The 22,130-nt window shown below is 41.5% G+C and overlaps 1 protein-coding gene across 2 annotated transcripts in view; it reads right to left on the bottom strand.

Annotated features, from left to right (window-relative positions):
* nrp2b (neuropilin 2b) overlaps positions 1-22,130 on the bottom strand; it is a 67,704-nt gene that overhangs the window by 6,787 nt on the left and 38,787 nt on the right. For both annotated transcript variants that reach the window (XM_058391713.1, XM_058391712.1), the window contains exons 8-15: positions 19,577-19,721; positions 18,005-18,354; positions 17,413-17,557; positions 9,219-9,296; positions 7,009-7,152; positions 4,104-4,366; positions 3,153-3,249; positions 1,560-1,592 (exon numbers count right to left, since the gene is read on the bottom strand). In XM_058391713.1, the coding sequence (XP_058247696.1) occupies positions 1,560-1,592; positions 3,153-3,249; positions 4,104-4,366; positions 7,009-7,152; positions 9,219-9,296; positions 17,413-17,557; positions 18,005-18,354; positions 19,577-19,721 (1,255 nt within the window). The remainder of the gene's footprint in view (positions 1-1,559; positions 1,593-3,152; positions 3,250-4,103; positions 4,367-7,008; positions 7,153-9,218; positions 9,297-17,412; positions 17,558-18,004; positions 18,355-19,576; positions 19,722-22,130) is intronic.

The raw sequence follows: 22,130 nt of genomic DNA, 5'->3' as shown, positions 1-22,130 counted from the left end.
CAGTCGCTGCACACAGACAGGCAGATGTGCATGCATGTTGCCTCTCCCTAGCCCTTGACTTTTATGATTTGTTAAAGCTTGTTAAACTGATTCAAGCTTTTCCGAATTTTACTGGACCAGATCAGGATTTTTTTGATAATTTATGTGGTGTAAAGAAACATTACTTTATGTGGTCATTTTTTAAAATCTTGCTTTTGCATGTGTATAGCTTGCTGCATTAATACAACATTATCTATCACAATTAGGATCACACAGCTTTCCTATTTGGTCAAATGTTATATAATGACAGGAACTGTCTACAAGACAAAGCCAGATTCTCAGCTAGAGAGAGAGAGAGAGAGAGAGTGAGAGTGAGATTGAGAGTGATAGAGTTTTTATTAAAGTGTCATCGTGTATGGTTGTGTATGAGTGAACGTGCACATGCATACACTAAAAATCCTGATGTGTTGTTATGTGTCTGTGTGTTGTCTGTTTTTTCATGCATGGATCAGTGCCAGCTTCGTCTGCCTCAAGCCAAACTCCTCCATGAACCCCATCCAGCATTGCAGAGAAACAACTCAACCTTCTTTCTTTCTCCCTCACACACACATACACACTGAATCTAGCAAATTCCTGCCCCTGACACCCCACCAACACCCCCACCACCATCTAAATCTAATTCTCTGTCTCTGAATTCAAAAGTAAAACAAGCGTGTAATTCGAGTTGTCCGAATATCTGCCTCATTTCCCCAGGAACTGTCTAAGGACACGGGCAGTCACTGAAACCAAAGTGAATTCCACTAAGAAGTCAGTCGCACGTTTCTCCCGAGTCCAGAGCACTCCTTATATGGTGCTGAATTCATCCAGATGAGCTAGCAGGAGAGAGATGGAGAGGGGGAGATATAGTGGATACAGAGCGAGGGATACCCGGAGAGGTGGAGAGCTGAGGAATATGAGGCAGTGGAAAATATATTGAGAGAGAGTGAGATAGAGAACAGCATGTGATGATAGTAGAGGAATACGTCATTAGGGAGCCTGAGCACTAATGTGGCTTATGGCACTGCTGCACACTGAACCCACTGTTTCCATTCCTCACAACCTCTCGTGCTGACTACAGAGCGATAACTCCTCTATAAACTTACTGCTGAAAGCTGCCAGCTTGTTTCGGGTCAGGATGGTGCACTGATGCTATATGTGCGGTGAAAAGGTGCTGGTGCTGCATCCATGTGTATGCCGTCAATCACCACAATACCAACCACAAAACATCACTGACTATTTCACACGAAACATCATTTGCATGCTGGGATACTGTCCATGCTATGAATGGCAAGGTAAAGATGACAACGATGATGATGCCGGAGAGGACACGGACACATGTGTCTCACAGACAACGGATCTGATTCAGACTGCTAGAAACATGTATATGTGGAGCTTGTAAGCATTATCTTCATCATAATAGAAGAAGACACAAAACTCAACCAATAGCTGCTGTAAGCTGTGCTGGGCAACAAGCAGGAAGCATAAACATCTGCACAGGAATAAGACAATCGTTAGCGTGGGAACATGACAAGAAAACTCACCAGTCATCTCCGGAGGGAAGGCAGGAAAAGGTTCTGAAATCAGAGAAATATACAGAGAAATTAGCGTGCAGCAAGAACCAATTTAAAAAACTAAAGCAAAATGTCTAGTATAAATAACATAAACTGACTTTCATTAAAGTTAGACATTGATCTATGATGAGCCACCTTCGTGGGCAGTGAATCCTTAAAGGAATATTCCATTATTATTTTTAGAACCTGGACAAGAACTTCCAGCACCAAGGGCTGTACTGAGGAAAAAAACCTCAATGAGCCTTTAACCTCTGAACTCCCTTTCAATTAAAGCCTATGGGCAGTTGCTTGAATTTTGATAATTAACAGTGTTAGCATGAGGCAATCATAAAACAGCATTTCACCAACTCTGTTTTATTCCTGTGCTGTTTTGTTCAACCTCCCATACTGAAGCAATACTGTAAAAGTAATTGCATTATTAGAAGCATTCCCTGAGGTTTTTTTTTGGTATCCACATGCAATCATAACCACAAAAATACGCTGTAAATGGATAACCACAAACCTCTAAATGGAAATACAGTACAATCTTTGAAAGAGGAAATTATACATCACTTAATTTTCCAAAACCATTTAGCTGCAAATTTCATGAAGGCGTTTTCCAAAAATAGTCACACAAACGGTTACTGATGCTTGAATAACTGCCCTTAGACTTCCGTTACAAGTGATTTTCAGTTAAGCATGGTTTTCTTTCTTTTCCTAGCACAGCAGTCAAACAAACACAACATAGATATCAGGCTGAAAAATGCAGGAGTATCCCTTTAAGAGTGCATGCCAGTTGACTACAGCATAAAGCATGCCTTCTAGAGGCCCTTCAGATCTGCACAAACACATTACAGTGGCTACGGCTAAAGCTGATGACTGAAAAAGAGTGGGAGAGGGTGGAAAATAAAGAGATAGACAACAGAGAGGAACATGCGCCTGCGTGCTCTGCACATTCTCAGAAAACAGAAGGGGTGTTTAGAAAAGTCTGGAATGCAGACACAATTAGAAAAAGCTGTGCATAGAAAGCAGGGACTGATTTGGCATGGGTGCAAGCGCTGCTGTGTTCAAGCTGAACAGCACTAATTGATAAGAGTACTCCCAAAGCTCGAATTAAGAAAGAAAGTGTGCAAAGTAACAGTTATTAATTATCTGGCCTTTTGTACATATCACATGTGAGAGAAGAGTCCACAGAGCCTATACTGATCTCTCTAATAGACACAAACTACATACATACAGAGCTAGACTGCAAATGCTGACTTCTCTGTGTGTATCTCCAAAAAAATATTCATGACACACAAAATGGCTGTCTAATAATTCCTTGCCTCAACTCTGGAAAGATCTAATCTCGAATAAGAGAGGAGTGAAAGAAAATCTGATTAAACTCAGATTAGGATCAGAGCCCACAAGGCAAGTGTGACCTACTTTCACTGATCAGTGATGAGTGAACTTTGAGCACTCACTGTTTTTGCAGTGAACTTAAATGAGTCTGGGATGTCACAGGACCTGTTCACACGGCATGGATGAAGAGATATACATACACATGGTGGTGGAAAAAAAGAGGGGCCAAGACCTTTAACTTACCGGTGCATTGCTCCAGCTCTGTGCTAGAGCTCATGTGGATATTGTCGATCCAGATGTGGCCTTGGCTGCCGTGCTCAAAAAAGCCATCGATGACAACCTGAAAGATTTTCCATTATATTAGATATATAGTTACTATTACTAGGTGATATTAGTATACTATTCAACTTAATAATATGTGTCTATTCTAATGTATACATTCTATATCATGTTATTTTTTGTAATTGGTAATATATTGTATATTAATAATGCAATATTATTTTCCTTCAATCATTTACACTGTGTTTTCATCTACAATGTAATGTTTCAGTGTAGGTTTATAAGACTTTAGAAGTTAGCTTTTCAGTTTCAGTTGCAACAATTTCATTATAGATTAAATCTCTGCTCTTTGGAGAGAAGAAATTACTGACAAATGCTTGTTGTACAATATGTACCATCCCTGGAACATGCAAAACATGTTCAACCCTTTAAACTCCCAGGAATCTTCAATAGGTCCAGTCATACATTCTTCCCTCTGCAAACCTTTCCTATGAGTGTCACTATTAGTTACTGAATAATTCATAGCAGTTACTGAATAATATGCTTAGCATGCATATAAGATGAATAAGGAGTTTTTAAGATTAGGGTGTCATTAACGGTGTATACTGTATGTAAAAAGGAAGCACTTTATCTGGTTGAATGTAAGTAAATACATGTTTTAAACAGGAAAATAGTTGAGAAAGATTGTAAATGTACATTAATTAGAGCCACAGTGAACTTCAGTGACTCGTGGCACTCAGCTCCCGGTTCCTAATTACTCACACTTTCCTGCAGTAATGTGGAAATAGACTTTTGCGATCCAACAGCAGCTTATGTCAGCACTTGATAATGAGAAACCAAACAAGCTCAAACATCCTCACACCTTCTCCTGAATCAGGACTCTGAGGGAGGACCTGACAGACTCTGTCTCCTCACCTGGTACTCTTTAGGGGACTGAGGCAGGATGGTTCGTCCTTCTCTCCATTTGTCGTCATGTTCTGTTTTCATGGTCCAGAGCAGGGTCTCCTGGTTGTCATTGCGAATCAGGACCTGCAGCCTTCCCTTCGCCACTCCTGAGAGCTGGTAGCGGAAAAGCAGACAGAGCAGCCCTTGCTCGGGTCCCACCACGGGGCTCAGGAGCTTCGCGTGCTTATGCTCAGTCTTAGGACTCACCTCCAGGTACAGGAAGCTGCCGTAATCTGTAAAGAATGAGGATTGAGAAGGAGTTTAATTATAGAAGTCAGAGGACAATAAATCCATTGCAGGGATGACCTTGTGTTTGCGTGTGTGTGTGTGTGTATATGTCTGCGTAATGTGAGAGAGACAGATTATTTCTGTGCACCAAGTGAATGCTGATGTCTGCCACCTTTTTCGCATCTCTCAGCTCCCTGTAGCGCTCTGTGTGCAGTCTGAAAGGGTGTGAAAAGATTTGGCAGGGTCTGAACACGTCAACCCTCAGGACAGTCGGCAAGCCACGACTAATTGCACACACCCCGACTCATTATAGTAAGACTGATGATAGCAAATGCAAACTTGTGTAACTTGTACATCACAAGCAGACACCAGAACTGCATGATAATGACCAAAAATCCTGCTGATTCTGCTCAATCTTAAAATAATTCATTGCAATTATTTGTGCAGGTTAGGCACTGACAAGTATTATGCCTGTTATTATTTGACCAAGCAAAAACAACTTCTTCCTTTGTACATTATAAGGCTGTATTTTTTCAGTAGACGGTCCTAAAATTAGACAAAATGCCAAAGGCAGTTAAAACACAGAAATATGACAACTAGGTAATATTACCCAAAAATAAATCTCATTGTGTAGGGCAAGTATGTATAATGATATGTGTTGTATAGAAAATGATCTTATTCCTCGCTGCACTCCTATCTGAATATGCAACAGAGGATTTTTATTCGGCGGAGCAGCTGTATTAAGCCTCAGAGCGAGCTGACAGAGCGACACAGTGGTCCTCTTACCAGCTGAGGGCTGTGGAGCACCACTAAACTCCGAGAAGTGTCAGTGTATCTTTCATTTGCAGCTCGTCTGCTATCATCACAACATCTGTACTAAACAGATCACGAGCTACTGAGTGCTGCCATCTCTATATTTAAGCCTCTTTGTTTCTCAGCATGGCTCCGTGTAGTAGAACAGCACTTCAGTTTAGGACCTATTTAAATGAATGGTCGTGCTGTTTCTCTTCATCAGTCAGCAGAGGAAACAAGAATTCTGCTCTCAAAACAAGAACAATTTTGCTGTACTGTTTTTATTCAGCAAAATAATAGCGCTTATCCTCTAGCGCTGATGTCACTTCAGGGAGAAAAGGCTCACTGAAAAGACCAAGTGGATACCAAGATACCAATAGCTAATAATGACAATACATTTGTTTTATTGATGTTGTTTCTACAGAAAACTGTTCATCTTTAATTTCTACCAATCAAGTGTCACTATTTAGTCACATAAGCGTTATAAAGGCATGCTGCTTAAATATTTATCAAAATAATCTCTTAAACGGTCCAGCTCTGGAAACGCTGGTACAAAGAAAGAAGAGAGAGAGAGAGAGAAATCCTTTCTACTCGGAAAGACACCATAATGTATTATTTATATCCTTTAACCTTGCTGTAGAGCTGAATCTTAAACAATTTAAATAGCTTTACCCCTGAACCCTATTACACTTGGCAAATTCTTTTCTTACCATAACTGTAATAGGTGTGAGTAACCCACTGAGTGTCTAATCAATAAGGATCACTGCTTTATATCCAGGGATTAAGAATGAATTAGCCATTTTTAAAGAGGCTTTACTGTGATTGGGTGGATATTTAGCACAATGATGTGCCTATAGAGAAGAAATGGAGCAGGACAGGCAGGTCGATGAGCGTCATTACAATGTTTCACTGAAGTTAATTAAGCTAAGGGGAACATGTGCCCTCTCACCTCGACTCTTCTTCTAGTTACAACATGAAGGTCTGAGAACACGTGCATGGAGTTCATGAATCGTTAAACGAATGGGTTAAACAGGCCTCGGTTTGGAGAAGGTAAGAAATGTGAGGTGATTATTCCCTCATGAGGAAAGAGCGCGGAAGGAAAAGAGAGAGACGGGAGGATGCTGATTGGAAAGAGCAATGGGAGAAGATCTGATTTTGTAATGTTTTAAACAGAAGAGAATTCTTTCCTCTCTCATCGCTTCTGTCTTTAAACACACTCACAGATGGAAAAACAGAGCTAGCGTTCTGACACGGGAGATCCTCTGGCGCAGGGGATATGTGTCTGTACTGTATGTGTGCGAGTTTGATGGTTTACATAAAGAGCTTGCCCCTTTGCCTCGAGATGGATAAAAAGGTGACCAGAGATCTTTACACAGGAGAGCAGACAATGACAGGGACTATTTTCAGACCTCAGCTACCACAATAATTGCTCTTCAGCAATAAGACATGCTGCTGAAGCATGGTGTGTGCATGTGTGTGTAGTTTCTGCAAGGGCAAATGAAAGTCTTTATGAGTCACTGTGCATGCTGTTATTTATTGCTCGTCTTCTTCCTTTACCTGCGGCCACACTAAATTACCTACACAGCCCTGGCTTCTAGACAGAGCACAGGTTTCTGTTTAAACTGCTTGCTATCAATTAGGATCAAGTCTAATTATAGATAAGCTCTAAGCATGATAGACATGTAGCCAATTGCCTGTGCAGGATTTATTCATTATGTCTGCATCCCAGATAGAAAATGCAATAAGTACACCAAATAACTGGACACTTAATATAATGTTAATGGTATGGGGTTTTTTTGTTACAGTATCTAGCACATGTGCACATGGTCACTGTGCAAGTTAAATTTTTCCATACCGTCAGCTCCCAGGGGCAGGTCCACACCAGGATTGGAGGGGCTATGCAGTGCCCAGTTCACATCACCTGTGGGGTCATGGGTCCAGCCGCACATATTTTGCTCAAAATCACACAATCCACCCAGAGACAACACGGTGGTGGGAGCTGGAAAAAGAGAAACAGGGAGCACACAAACAGAAGCAGGTTACACTCATTACTTACAGAAAACCCATATCCTTCCCATTAATTTATGCAATTATTCAAAAGTGAACACACACACACACACCGCTTTGATCAATGCCCTCAGCCTCTAACCGGTAAAATCCATATTCCCGTTCCAGAAACTAAACTTAACGGGCCCTCAGAGAAATGCTGCTTATTTGCTTATTCTTTGTCGGTGCTGTTGTTTAACACAGTGGTCCTTCTGGATTTCTTATGATATAATCAGGTGCTCTACAATTTTATTATTAATTTTTTTAATGATGCTACAACGATGGAGCTCAACATGAACTGCAGTTAAAGTTATAATCAACTTATTAGAGTTAAGATCAATAACCTCTATCTATTTTAACTTGAACTGAACTGCAATTTCAATAGAAATAAACAGTATAAAAATAATAAAATACTAGCAGGAAGTATGAGACAAATATAATATATAATATATAATATAATATAATTCAAATATATATTTTTTACGTGTTGGACCTGGTTTGGGTGCAAATCACAGGACTGAACATCTCTAATAAAAAGAAAGCACTAACATCAGATATGTTATTCTGGATATATTAGGTACACTATTCTTAAAAAATAATCTGTACTGCAGTCACTAACACTGTATGAGATTTCTGTCTGTGAAAAGTTGACCGTCAGTCACTAATCTACATGCGTCTAAAGTGCGTTTGCTAAAACATTTAAGATTCTGACATCTGAAGAGAAGTTCTCCAATTAAACTACGGAAATGTATAAATACCCGGCTTATGTCATTCCTATTCCCAGGTTTTCTCTCACATTGCTGTCAGCACTTCCTACCCGGTGGCCCACTGCATGCTTGTTCCAAATAAACACGTTGCTGTGTCGTTAAAAAGCTAATCTGGCTACCACTCCAGTTATTTCTGTGCTTACTGTGAATGCTGACGTGCGCCGCCTTTTTTCCATCTCTCAGCTCCTCTCAGCTCTACATGCAGTCTGAGAGGCTGTGAAAAAGTTTGGCAGGGTCTGAGCATGTCAACATGCTGTACAGCCTGCAAGCCACAACTACCATAAAGACATATTGTGCTAAATATCGTCTACAATACGCCTAATTACTGCACGTGGACACTCAGTGTGGATGAGTACGTATATTCAACTGTATTTCTAAATACGAGTATGCAGATGGATATTCTGCAGAAGAATACCTTATGGCTCAATTCGCACCATGGAGAGTGCGGAGGCGGATTACCTATCTGCAGGTAGAGTTATTATGTGGCTCTTTTGAGCCAGGAAGCGTGAGGGGAAGAAAATAAGAGAGGGATCTAAGCCAAGCGGAGCCACACTGGCCTCATCTATATGGAGCAGTGCACCAGCCCTCCATCAGCAATCAATCCTAACACAGGGCACAAACACTGCCAGGCTGCTTAGCATAATGTTAGCACTCCTGCTGCATACTGCTGTTCATCGACACATAAGTCTCCACAAACGTAGGCGCAATCTATTATTATCATGGGTGCAACACAGGCAGTTCTGCAGCAGTGATCGGAAACTGTACTGTAAATAAAAGCGTCGAAAATGATGCCTTACTCCTTATTTCCTTCAAAACAGCAAAGTGCTTACTGGGTGTGTCACATCCTCTGTCATGAATCCTCTGGATAGTCTACATGTCTATGCATACAGAATGAAAAAAAGTCCCTAACCAATACACTATACAAGAATTAGGATGTGTTTCTGGGCTTATGGTTGTTTACCACCATGCATTTGGTAGTATACAATCCCAAACACTTGTACAGTAAGCATACACACAAACACAAACATGCACACACTCAACAACAGACGTGATGAGTTCATTCCTCGCTGTCAGGCTTGTACAGGTATTGTACAGAACAGCATAAGTGATAACATTTATTGATAGCTCTAATGAGGAGAACTCAGCACATGCTGTGGACTCCCGCAGTCCCACTTAGCACACTGGCAAATTTGTCCTAGTTGAAAATACAAACTCTGGATTCTCGTGATTGGATGATTTGCCTGCCACTCACCTGGTGTCCTCTGAACCATGGTAGTTTCTTCTAGCTTGGCCAGAGTCGGGGTGGCTGTGTTGGCAGTGGTGGTGGATTCTGAGACAGAGAGAAGAAACAGATTAGGTAAAGATGTTGGGAGGGAAAAAACTGGAGGGGAAAAAATGGGAGTAGCAGTGAAAGAAACACATGTGGAAGAGACTCATGACCATGAAATAACCTTTAGAATTGTACAATAACGATAAATGAATGTTCTGTAGTCTCAGATATCAGCTTATACACCTGGAAAGGTTTAATACCAGGTTATACATGAAAAGCTTAACTTCTACAGTGAAGAATCTGTCTCTTATACACACACAGTGGCTCCTGCTGCCACTGATAAATGGTCCCACTTCATTGACCTTGGAGTAGTAGTGCTAAATACACACACACACACACACACACACACACTTTGCCAAATATGGGGTAAAATCACATGCTGATACACACAAAGGATTTATAAAGTTATTGCTCAAAAACACCCTGAGTAGAACACACTCACACAGCTGGAAATCAATTCAAAGCACACGGCCCTCTGCAAGTGGTTAGTGAACGCTAATGCGGGATTAAACCAGCTCTTATTGGCCGAGTGGGAGGGGAGAGAGATAGCAGAAAAAAAGAGAGAGAGATGCCGAAAGGGTGATGTAATTAAGCAGAAGGTTTAAGCTGAGTTTGAGTAGCATGAAAGAACATCGGCTCTTCCTCCTTAATCCTCCTCACATCGTTCCCCATCCAAGCCCCCACCCCTACCTCCCACCCAATTACAGACAGACCTCCAAAAGAGTCTTACCCCATTAGTGCCAGCCTTACAGCTTTACCCCATTACTGCCATCTTTACAGCTTTACCTCCATCACAGCACCTGAGGCTGTGGCAACCAACCCACATCGGCTCTTTTTATGGATCAGCAAAACCTACCACCACAACCGACCCGCTGCCTCTCTGTCTCTCTTTCTTTTCAATGAGTCAGCATGGATCATTAAACTCTCTTTAACCACTTTCAAACACGCACATTTACGCAGGAATTCAGCTGTAAATAATCGCAAAGGGGTTAAGTGTGAGTGCAAGTTAAAACCCCCGAAAAGATTGACACCGCAAAAGTATAATTTACAGGAAATTGCACATTACCAGGAAGCCGATATATCACAGGGAAAAAAAAGGATTATGTCTTGACTATTTATTCTGCAACCTGCTGAAACCTTTTAGAGATGGCCGATTTACATCAATAGCACAATAAAGCGACAAAAGGAGGAAGAAAAGACTAAGAACAATGGAAATGGAAATTTGTCCGAATGTAGAATAAGTAAAGAAATATGAAAAACAACCAAACCAAAATCTTTTAACACATGACATTTGGTATATGTCACGTCCTGTATAACGGGACTTGCATGAAAAATGTCAACATGTGCGTCCTGGAACAGCTATTCCAATGACACACATCCATGAACTAAATATTCTGATCTTGTTTTTCAGCGAAGGATTCATCACTGATAAAGCTTCACATCCTCATCACTCTTCATTCATTCCTCTTTCCATTTTCATCTCTTAAAATATATGGCAAAACATGACACGACTGCAGGAAATACATCCACCGCACGCATCCTGTGGCTATTACAGCGCACTATTTTAAATCAGTCTCACCATCGTTCACGCTTTCAGACGCAGAAAAACAAGGAGGTAAGTGACTAATGATTGTCAGCTCTTAGTTTCATTAGTGTCATTACACTTTACAATTCACTGCTTAATTGGCAAATATGTGAGCAGCACTAGTAATCCAGCTGGCACTTCTGTGCAAGATGAAAAGAGAGGGCAGCTATGTAAATATATTATTAATATCTATAAGCAGGAGGGGACATGAAAGAGGAGCCCCAGCTGATTGGGTTTCTGACATTAAAGTCCATTAATTTGATGCCCTTTACAAATGCAATTAACCCACAGCAAGAGCTGCATCTTGGGGAAGTGAGCTCAAACGCATACAAACATGCACACACACACACACACACACACACACACTTCCCCTCTCCTTTTGTAATTAGTAAGGGCAAGTGTGCACCATCGTACACCGCCCCTCTAGGATTCTCATACCCCTGTCCCCTCTTCGTGTAAAGGTCACCTGTATTCAGAGTATAAACTCAACACCCTTTAGACAAGCAATGCCGGTGATGACAGGAGAGTGGCCATGACTATTGTTTGTACTGAAAATAAAGCTAGGACTTATTATTATTATTATTATTATTATTATTATTAATAATAATAATAATAATAATAATAATAATAATAATAATAATAATAATAATAATAATAATTATTATTATTATTATTATTATTATTATTAATGGACAGCTTTTCCACTACAAGCACCATGTACTCATCTTAAACACAGCAATAACAATTACAGCTGACTCTTACATCAAACAGCATCACCTTGCTCCAGTTCATCTTCAAAGCTTCATCTTTAAACTGTGGACTATGCATAAGTGCGTGTACGTGACCTGCCGACTGCTGTGTCAAATATATTTGTAGAGTGGAAAATAGACATCCTATTTCATACGAGTAACGTTCAACAAGCTCTGTTATTATCAAGACTTTTCACCCTTTTCATATTTTTCTATGTGTACAGGACACAGAAGGTCCAGCTACATAAAATAAGGAATAAAGATAGAAATAAGCGACTAATGTGGCTGAATGGCATGTAATTGAGCAGCATGGTAACTGACCAGTTACCATTTAATGCTTAACCTTAGGGATTATTCCTTTTATTAGTTCACACTGGTGCTTCAAGCTACTCTGTTCAGCTGTCTGTTTTTTGTCATCAAAATCATGTCAGACCAAAGGGTTGAAGAAATAAAAAGTCTGATGGCAAAAACCGAGGAACAATAGAAATAAAATCCACAGCAACACGTGCATAAGGCTTAGTTTATATGCGTGGGCTGATAGTGGGGTCATCCCTGCTTATGCGGTGGTATGTTGAGCTGGGGTAACAGCATTAACCCTCAACTAACCTCTCTGCCTCAGTGGCGTTTGACTCAGCTCTTTCTGAGCAAGAGAGTGAAACAGACATTCAATTATGTAAAAAGCTGTAATCTGCACCTCTGGCAAGCAGGAAGACAGGCGGAGAGAGAAACACCCAATGTGGCTGCGTGCAGAATCTGGCAGCAGATGCTGTATGACCGAATAATCTATCCTGTTCCCAGGAAGGAGTGCAGATTAATCAGGTCAGGAAACAACTGAAAATCAGAAACTGATGTATGAAAAGAGGTAAACAATAACAAAGAAAAGTGTGTGTGACAGAGGATGCAAGTTCACCTGCAAGAGACTGAGGGAAAATGCACACACACACACACACACACACACACACACATATATATACCCCAACCTACCCACAACTAATTAAGCACTAATGGAGAGACGGTGAAAGACAAAGCTTCTTGGTCTCCAGGATTCAACAAAAAACAAATTTCCAAAAGCACCAAGCCAATTAAAACATTCATATATATAATTAATTTACAGACAAAACATGACTGATTTTTGGAATGTTGCCTTTATATTAGCATTCATTCTCTTCAAGGCAGTCATTGTCTTGGATTCTTCTAATGGACTGCAGCCTAAATACACACAAATACACACACACACACAAACACACTCGGAGAGGGAGGCTGAGCTGGCAGGCATGCTTGTTTGGTCTATGATAAGGGCTTTGCCCAAGAGCCAAGAAAACACAACAGCACATCATCACCAGGTGATAAATATCATATCCAAGAACATTTGAAAAACAGTCTATTGATATTCATATTACACAGTGAGACGAGAGAGGTACTTTCTCTCCAAGATACATAGATACATGGTACCAACAACAGCACAATATCCCAAACACATTCTGCCAGCTGAGGCTGCAGCCAAAACACATCAACGCAGACGGACAAAACCCGAAACCTGCATGGGTTTCAAAAAAGCTGATATAACTAATGGAGAATGTATAAGGAATACACATGGGGTGAAAATGCGTCTTTTGTGAAGAAGCTCATGTTTTTAGACAGCTTCAATTCATATGGCTGTAAACATACAGACTATACAGCAGAACTGTTCAGCCGGAGAGTTTGTCTCTGTGTGTGTGTGTGTCTGGCCAGAAGCTAGTGCCCAGACCTAAACAGAAACATGTGTAAGACAGACTCAAAGAGCCAAAGCAAGCCGAAAGACAAGGTCTGAAGTCTCCCACACCTACTCCTCTCATACGGACAGGGGCTGAGAGAGTTTTAATCTTCACCATTACATTCTCATAGTTTTACTGTTAAACTCAATTCTGTTCCCTGCTTTGTTATTCACAGTAATGACAAAGGTCTATGGTTCCTGTCTGTTTTGAGTTGAGCATATGGGTTTCTTCACATTTCTCTGGTTTCCAGCCACCTCCCAAAAACCTTCTATTAGGTGAACTGTCTTCTCTAAACTGCTCCTAAATTGTCGCAGATAAACACTGGATTTTTGAAGTGTACAGTATAGACCCATTAATTTGCAGGATTTTCTTAAATGAACGATCTATATTTGCATGCCTGTCTGTCTTTGTAGGGACTACATTTTCATGCCCCTAAACATGATGCTGAACAAAACAAACTGGGATTGGTTGCTTTACATGTCACTCAGATGCCCTCTTGGGCTGTCCTTGGCCAATAAAAGCTGCTATAAAGTCCAGACCTTCTGCCTTCAGACTAAGGTTTGGCTACACGAGACGAGATCCACCCAGACCTAGCCCGAGCAGTTACTGAAGATAAATATGCTAAAAAAAAAAAAACCCATTTAATTTTCATAACAGCACAAAGATCCTTGGCAGAGAGGAGCAAAGTGATTGCACTGTGAATAAATTTTTAAAGGAATGTTCCACCATCGGATAAGCCCCTTGGATAAGTAAAAAAATGTTTTCAAGATTGTAACAACAGTCAGATTTATTCCAGTGAGACCTTCCCAGGACTAGAAGGTAGTAATCTAAACTATACTCGCTTACTGTCTTTGCTTGAATGACAGCTAAAGCTGGCCACCCACACACCTGGGAATGATCAGAGCTCTTCATGTGTTATATCTGATAGTCACACACTCCCGTTCTTTCCTTATCTCTTTACAGCAGGTCGATGCTGTTTAAACACGATGCCTAGGCAAGACATTAAGCGTACAGAAGTGAGGTCTTCTGAACTTTTCAAAACCTTAAAGAGAGCTCTTTTTCTTGCCTTGTATATCAGCAGTTCCTGTAGAGGTCACTGTTTACTCTGTCTCTCTGTCTCATCTCACCTCCCAATACACGCAACTGGGGCAGGCCATGGCTGCTGATTAATAATGAAAAGCCCAGTCTGATTGAAATAGTCCAAAGTCCTTCTATGTGTCTTTCACGCTTTCATACGCAGCAGTAGGTCTGAGGGGCTTTTACTTATTCATCTATTCATTATATTTGTCCCTCCCTCAATCATATCCCCTGCTCCGGCTCTCCCCATCTTTCCCCCTGGTGCGAGCAGAGGGCTTTAAACCAGGTGAGTGATCACAGGATTTACTGTTTCTCTCACTCGGTACAGTATGTGTGTATATCTTAGAGTTTCTTAGTGTGAATCTGTGTGTGTGTGTGTTTACAAGCTTCTTGATTCAAAATGATGAAATGTTTAATGTACCTATTACAAAATTTCCAGCAGACACTTACTGGAGTCACTCTTATGAGCCGAAATGGCTTTTTATTGCTCATATTGTGGACTAACAAGGGTCTGGATGTTTAAAACTCCATGAAGCTGTACTTTAAGTGTGAAAAGGAAGCCTTTTGGAACTAGGCCTGTGAATTAAAGCTGCTGAAACCTGGGAGTAAATAAAATAATCGAAATCACTGAAGCTTATATAAGACTGCATTAGTTTTAGTACTCCCTAAAGTTTGTGAAGAATCCAGGAAGTATCTGCTGTGTACTTCAGCACAGATAGTGGATGTAGCAAAAGTTAAGCGTAGTATATAAAGTTTCCAGGGAAACAAGACGTTTCAGACAAAAGCCTTTTATCAACTGTGCAAGCAAAGTGCTTCAGCATTCAGATGCATTTGAATACTATAGCTAATAAAATCTTTGAAGGAATCTGACAGCTCAGCTCTGTAGAGTATGCTTCTATCGGGTCAGGATATAGCTATAATAGCAGCAGCAGATGTACGTGAGGTAAATCATGCTGTTCAGTGGAGTGAAACTGAGTTAGTCCTCTGAATATTTAACATCTCTCTCTCCCTCTCCACCTAGAACAAAACCCACCATGTGCTGTCCACTCAGCGCTGTCCTCTGTCCTCCTCATGTCTTTGCACTTCTGACTGCTTAAGCAAGCAGAACTTCTTAAAAAACAACAGCTCTGTCATGCTAAAGTATTCTGTAGTGTTACATTCACTGTGCTGAGAGGCATACTAATAATAACATAAGCTTTCAATGGCCTCTGTCGTTGAACTACAGCTTTAAGGAGAAGTGAAACAGGCGTGTAGCTGAAAATAACAGACAAGAAAATATGCAATAGACTAATTATTTATATCAATGTCACATACTGGGTGTACGTGTGAATGAGTGGGAGAGGAGAGAGTAGGATTATGTACATGCTTGTGTGTGTGTGTGTGTATGTGTGTGTGAATGTATGTAACAAGCAGTAAGAAAGATAGTGCCCACAAGTGGTTGCATATGTGTAATCAAGAAAATAAAGCAGCTTGTGTGTGTGTATATAGAGTGGTGAGCTTAGGCTGGGTTTGTAGGAGCAGGGAGGAGGAGACTCGACCCCCTGTGTCTCACACATCTGGTGCACAGACAGCCTTGCACAGCTTTATTACTCACTGAATCAGTCACTCTGTTGCCTCAGTCTGACATACTACACTGTACCACACACACACACACACAATTTATAGCACACAACCACACCCTGTGTTCTATCCTCAATATCACTCAATCCCATGATGCCTTGCACAGCATATCTAAAAACATCTGGTAAAGTGCTGAATAAAGTGCTGACTTTGGAAGCACAGAAAAATTATTTAATAATTTAATTTGGATTGGATTGACTCATGAAAGCTGTCTGATACAAAGAATAAAAATCGACATATCGAAATATAAGACTATAGAGAAATGTAGTAACTAGTAAGCAGGAGTGACTAAAATGTGGAAAATAAAAACTCAAAAGTATTACGTGACAGGAAAAACTCAAGTAATGTACAGTGAGTTTAAAACCAGATGCTGAGCCTCTCCACAGCGTGAAGTCTCCATACCACCAAGATTGAATATTTACGACAGAATCAGGAGGTGTAGACAGCACTGTGTTCATGTACTGCAATAAATACAGTATAAACTTCATGTTTATTATTCTGTCAGTTAAACTGAAGTTCAAACCCTGAACAAACTCACAACTCTTAGACCACAACAGTGAATATTATTACTCAAACCCAGCAGAAGCTGCACAGACATCACTCTTAATACAGTAGCAATGCACTGTCTTGAGATTTCTCAATCATCAATCACTTACTGTTTTACTCTTCTGCAGAAGCTGCTGATATATAACATCACACGCTACCCCAGAAATCATTGCAGATACTTAATAGAAACCAAAGAGAACTGTTCATCAAGCTAAGCCTCACTCTCTATATTTTCATATATACCTCGAAATACTGTGAATCCAGGATAAAAATGTTCAACCTGGTCCAGTCTCTGCGCAGAAACAATCTTTAACCCCATGCTGGCAGTCCTCTCTGCCCTCTAGCTCTCTCTCTTTTTCTTTGTCACTGTGATAAAACTTTTCTAAAGCTGGGCACTGCCCCAAGGCTCCACCTCAGGCGCTCGAGCCCCTGTGCTCCTAGTAGTGATGTGGACACAGAGTCAGAGCGACAGGCTGTCGCCAGCAGCCCCCAGGCTTTTCTTTATGGAGTTTCGGCAGGCCCCGAGGGGAGTGGGCACCTGTCCATGTCACTGTTCATCATTCTGAGACAGGTGTAACATTCAGCATGGCAGAGGAGGAAGAGGAAAAGAGGTGAAGGACAGCAGAACAGCCAAGTGGCCTTTTTCAGCTTCAAGTGATACACTGAGCGCCCAGTACTTAAATTCTGCAGGGAAATGTTGTCTGGCATGTTGTCTGTCTTCAAGCATTTAGACAGACTGATATGTCATCTGTGATTGACAGGTGATGTCATGTACACTTTCTAACCTGGAAGATCACATCCCAGGATCTCCAGCCTCATCCCGATGCCAGGAGGCGACCATCTTTCCGGATACACCCTGATAAACTGGGTCACGATCTCATCAAAGCGGCGGATCTCCGGGGTGTCGAAGTGTGTGTTTCCTTCAAATATCTGAAAAGCAAGAGCAACATCAGAGATTTAATGGACAGAGACAGATAAACAGACCAAAAAAAAAAGGGGGAAAACTGTTGGGATATTCAGATGTACGAGTCTCATATGGCCTGAGGAGGAAGTTCAGCTAGAGAAGTTTTAATTAACACAACTGTAAATGATTTTGCAGGAATGTTATCAATGCTGGCAGCATAACTGAGTATAATTGAATTCTTAGAATGGATGGAGTAAAAGAGATGGCGCAAGTGTTGAGTTGCTGAGAGGAGCAAAAATGAATGAAATGGCCGTTACTTACTATTGATTCAGAAATGGAGAATACAGGAGACTATTAGATGACTTGCTGTGGTAAATTTCCTATTACAGTAGTGAACCGCGCTAGTGATCACTGCTTAAATGAAGTCTTAGCAGGATTACCCTGAACTGGTGAATCAGTGATTAACCCCTCACCCTGTGGTGGCCGGTCTTAGGGTCCAGGAAGTAGCTCCAGTCTTTTCCGTTCATGCTGTGTGCCAGCCGGTACTTTCTTACGAAAGCTCGGTTCTCGGCGCTGGTGCTGCCGTCGACTCCGCGTGCCCCCTGTGTAATGATCCCTCGCACTGCTTTTGGGACTCCTAGATCAACCTGCACCCACTCCTCACCGGCCACAGGCTGTGTAGGACTGGGGTACCATCCAGAACGACTGGCCACTAACCGAGCCGCACCCATGGAGCCGTGGATGTCCCGCATGGAGGACGCAGAAATCTGCGAGTCGGGGAGTAGTCCTGAGAGCATGCCCTGCATCTCTGAACATGGAGCATCTGAACAAGAGAGAAAAGAGACGAGTGAGAGCGAGAAAGAGGAAGACTGGCAGTTTAAGATTTGAGGAATCAAAATTTTCTGTTATCAAAAGGGGAAAAAAATGTAAATAATAAATAAAGAGAAGTTGTGAGTGTGTAAAGAAACGTATGTGTCTGTGAGTGGGAGAGTATGTGTGCGCGGTTGCTTTTTGTTTTCAGTGACCTATGACTTCAGGTGTTAGAAGGCTCATCTCAATAGAGAGATGACTCCACTTAAGGGCAGCTAAAATACCAACAAACAGCACTCTTCTCACTCCTACTCTTTAGCTGTTACTCTCTCTGTGCACCCATTTTCTGCCACAGGGCCAGAAAAAAAAAACCAGATGATTCCAGAAATAAATGATTGATTGTAGCCTATGGCTTAAAAACAGAAACAAAGTAAAATGCGAACGAGACAAATGCAGAACACCCATCCTACACTATCTCTGTTGTATTCCACCCACACTTGAGGGGGGGAGACAATAAAACTTTGAAAATAATGCCAAGGCACTGAGTTACTGTTTTCCTGGCCTTGGCAAGTTCAGTTTCATCCAAGGTGGGCATCAGTCCTTCATAAGTTAGGGAGTGAGGGCACTTACTTGACCCACTAAAAGCAAGCCATTCTGTGCTACAAGCCCGCAGGCGATGGCCCCTGCAGGCCCAGAGCAGGGCTAATATGGTAGTGAGTTCTATGTTTATGTGTCATTTGTGTCAGTGTTGAAAAAAGGCCCCGTCCCTAAAAGCACATTTGTCCTGCTTACTGTCGATGAAAATAGGAGCGAATCGCTGCTTAACGCTATAATGATTTAGTGTGATGGAAATTTGTGATAGCATCAGCTCAAAAAACGCAGCCCATCTCATGTCTGTGTCAAGGGAAACAAACAGAATTAGGATGCTCTAATCTCCACATCTCCATAAATAGCCAAACTCAATTACATGGCCTGAATAGAGCAGATAAATACAGTGCTGAGTTCAGGTGACAGGGACAAAGGCAACTACTGGAACGATATTCATCATCTATTCTGCACCGGAGGCAGCTGTTTGGTTTGGAGACGATGTTGGAAAGAGGAGAGAGGTACATGTTCGTTAGTGACAGAAGTAGATCTATAAACTGAGGAGATCACTTACAGAGATTACATTAAATCAAGACAACGCCAACAGGCATAACAGTATTGTGTTTTATGCTAATACACTATATACACACCTGTGATCTGACAGCCATAGAGCTCAAAGCGCAAAGCAATGCCGTTCTTCCAAGCCTGGGGTCTGATTCGCACGAATCGAGCCAGGACGGGCTGAGGGATCCGGTTCAGGACCACTTCAGAGGGGTCTGTGTTGGCGTGGAAAATCTACAGAGAAGAAACGGTTAGGAGGAGATTAGCAAAAAAAATGGTAATTAAATACCCCGGTTGCGATGCAATGTCAGTAACACAAATAAACAGGCACACAGTCATACACACTGTAAACAAACATGTAATCAGAAGGGCTTTACTGTGGCCAGGAAAGATCATCTTGTTAATTGCTGGACAAACAGACACCCACTTCCACACCCCTGCACATGAAGCTATGGTTTAAACTAAAAAAAAGTGTTTATTCTGCAAGCCTGGATGAACGAGGCTCATATAATCACAGCTCACACACTCGAATATTTCACTCTTTCTAAACTGTTCTTGTTTCCTGTTTTGCATACAGTTCAATTCAATAAACTATTATACTTCATAATACATGGCTATTATAGTTAGTAATACTTTTCTCCAGGTTCTGCTCCACTTCCTAGCAAATGCTGGTGCTTTCTGACCAAAATCCATGTGTTTAAACCACTAGGTCCAGGGGTGGTGAGAGGAGACAAGATGACAAGTTCAGATAGCATATCTTCATCTCCCTCTCTCACTCCCTCACTCACTCACTCGTTCCTGTGTGTATGTGCCAGTCTCTGGCTGGTCTCAGGAGAGAGGAGGGAGAAAGATGAGAAGGACCAGACCAGTGTAAGTTCTGCTTCATTGCACACACAGAAAGGCCGGACCCTGAGGACACGACCCACCTCAGGATCCCATGACTCCGGGGCCAGATGGCCTGGGACCAGCCCGAGTCAGACCTCCGAGTGTTTGTGTAGGAAAGCAAAGGAAGCAGGGTGAAACGGCAATCCAAGTGAAGGCGGAGATGGAGGAAAAGCGAGACGTGAGAGGCTTTTCCTCGTCAACGTTTGGCACAAACTCCCATATATATCATCAAATGAAAGAGAAGGAACTAGACCAAAGGCTTGTGGTCATTAATCACCGGGTAGATATTTGTGCTAAAAAGCATTAAAGGCACCAAGAGTGAGGAAATGAGACAGATGGAAGGCAAGGAAGTTAGATAGGTTTAAAGAATGCAAGAGATGAAAGAGTGAAAGCAAAAGAAAGGGAAAGCGACTGGTGTACACGCCCCACACAGTACACAATGATGCACTGTAGCTGCTTCAGATTGGATGCTTGTATACAGCTGACTACATCAATACCTCCTTTTTCCCCTGATACTCTCATGCATGCACACACACACACACACACACTCATATGCTCACATAAACAGTAAGTGAAAATTCTCCCAAGCTGCGACAGTGAGAAGCTGTCAGAAGCAGGAAATGCACTCAAGTGCAGCAGAAATGATGCTTCTTTAATAAGTTCATCTATCTGTAACCTTTCACCCTGTGTATAAGTGAAGCGTTTCACCACAGCATGGTGTGTACATGTGTGTATATGGACCAAGGGCAAATGACATGTAATATATCACCTCACTGTGTGAGAGAATACTAGTCCTCACATTCCAGTCACACACACACACACCCTTCCTTGGAAGAAAAAAAACCCACAATACACTTATCGCACACTGCTCATTCAGAAAGTTAAACATCTATGGCCTCATAGGCACTGAATTTCAGAGATATATTTTGAGAAACATAAAGTAAAGGGCACCTTCAGGCCGGAGCGTGGGCAAACACAAAGCTGGTGATAAAATATCATACAATTACTGCTCAGTATCCAGGACCTGCATACAGGTTACACATAATCAGCCTTGCTGTAAAACAGGAACTATGGATTCCTCAAATCTAGATGAATACCCCAAAGCTCAGTTACTGAGTATTAACGGCTGATATTCGAATGAGACAAAAATTACTTAATAGCTGTAAAAGTGTGTAACAGGATTGGAAAGTCCAATTATTAGCAGGGCCCAAGGGGCAGAGTGGTCAAAATGAGACTGAAGAGCAATGATTTCCCCCAGGTTCTATAGATGGTAAGACTGTCAAATTTAAAAATTGCTTTCGAGTTTTAATTACATTAAAGATTTAGCATTGGAATGCAGTCAAATATTAATGAGACTACAATTTTATACTGAAACAGACAGAGCGAACTTTATTGTTACCAATACTGCTATAGTGTGTTCACACTTCATCGGAAACCACTGAAGTTTATATTTGGTTTATATTTATTTTTCTTTTTGATTTAATTCATTAGCGTTTCTATTTTGTTGGTGAACCAGCATTCAGGAAAAAGTCCAGAAATCTTCATATTCATGGGGTAGTGGTAGATCAAGTGGTTAAGGATATGGGTTGTTAATTGGAAGGTCAAGGCTCAAGCCCCAGCACCACCAAGCTGCCACTGTTGGGCCTCTTAACGCTCCCTGCTCCAGGGGCACAGTGTTATACGTAGCTGTCCCTGCACTCTGACCCCAACCTCCAAAGCTGAGATATGCGAAGAAAAACTAGATGCTTAATAGAACGG

The sequence above is a fragment of the Hemibagrus wyckioides genome, linkage group LG06 (assembly GCF_019097595.1).
Source record: "Hemibagrus wyckioides isolate EC202008001 linkage group LG06, SWU_Hwy_1.0, whole genome shotgun sequence".
NCBI lineage: Eukaryota > Metazoa > Chordata > Actinopteri > Siluriformes > Bagridae > Hemibagrus > Hemibagrus wyckioides.
The sequence above is the reverse complement of the archived record's forward strand: the minus strand, read 5'-3'. Positions and strand labels throughout refer to the sequence as shown.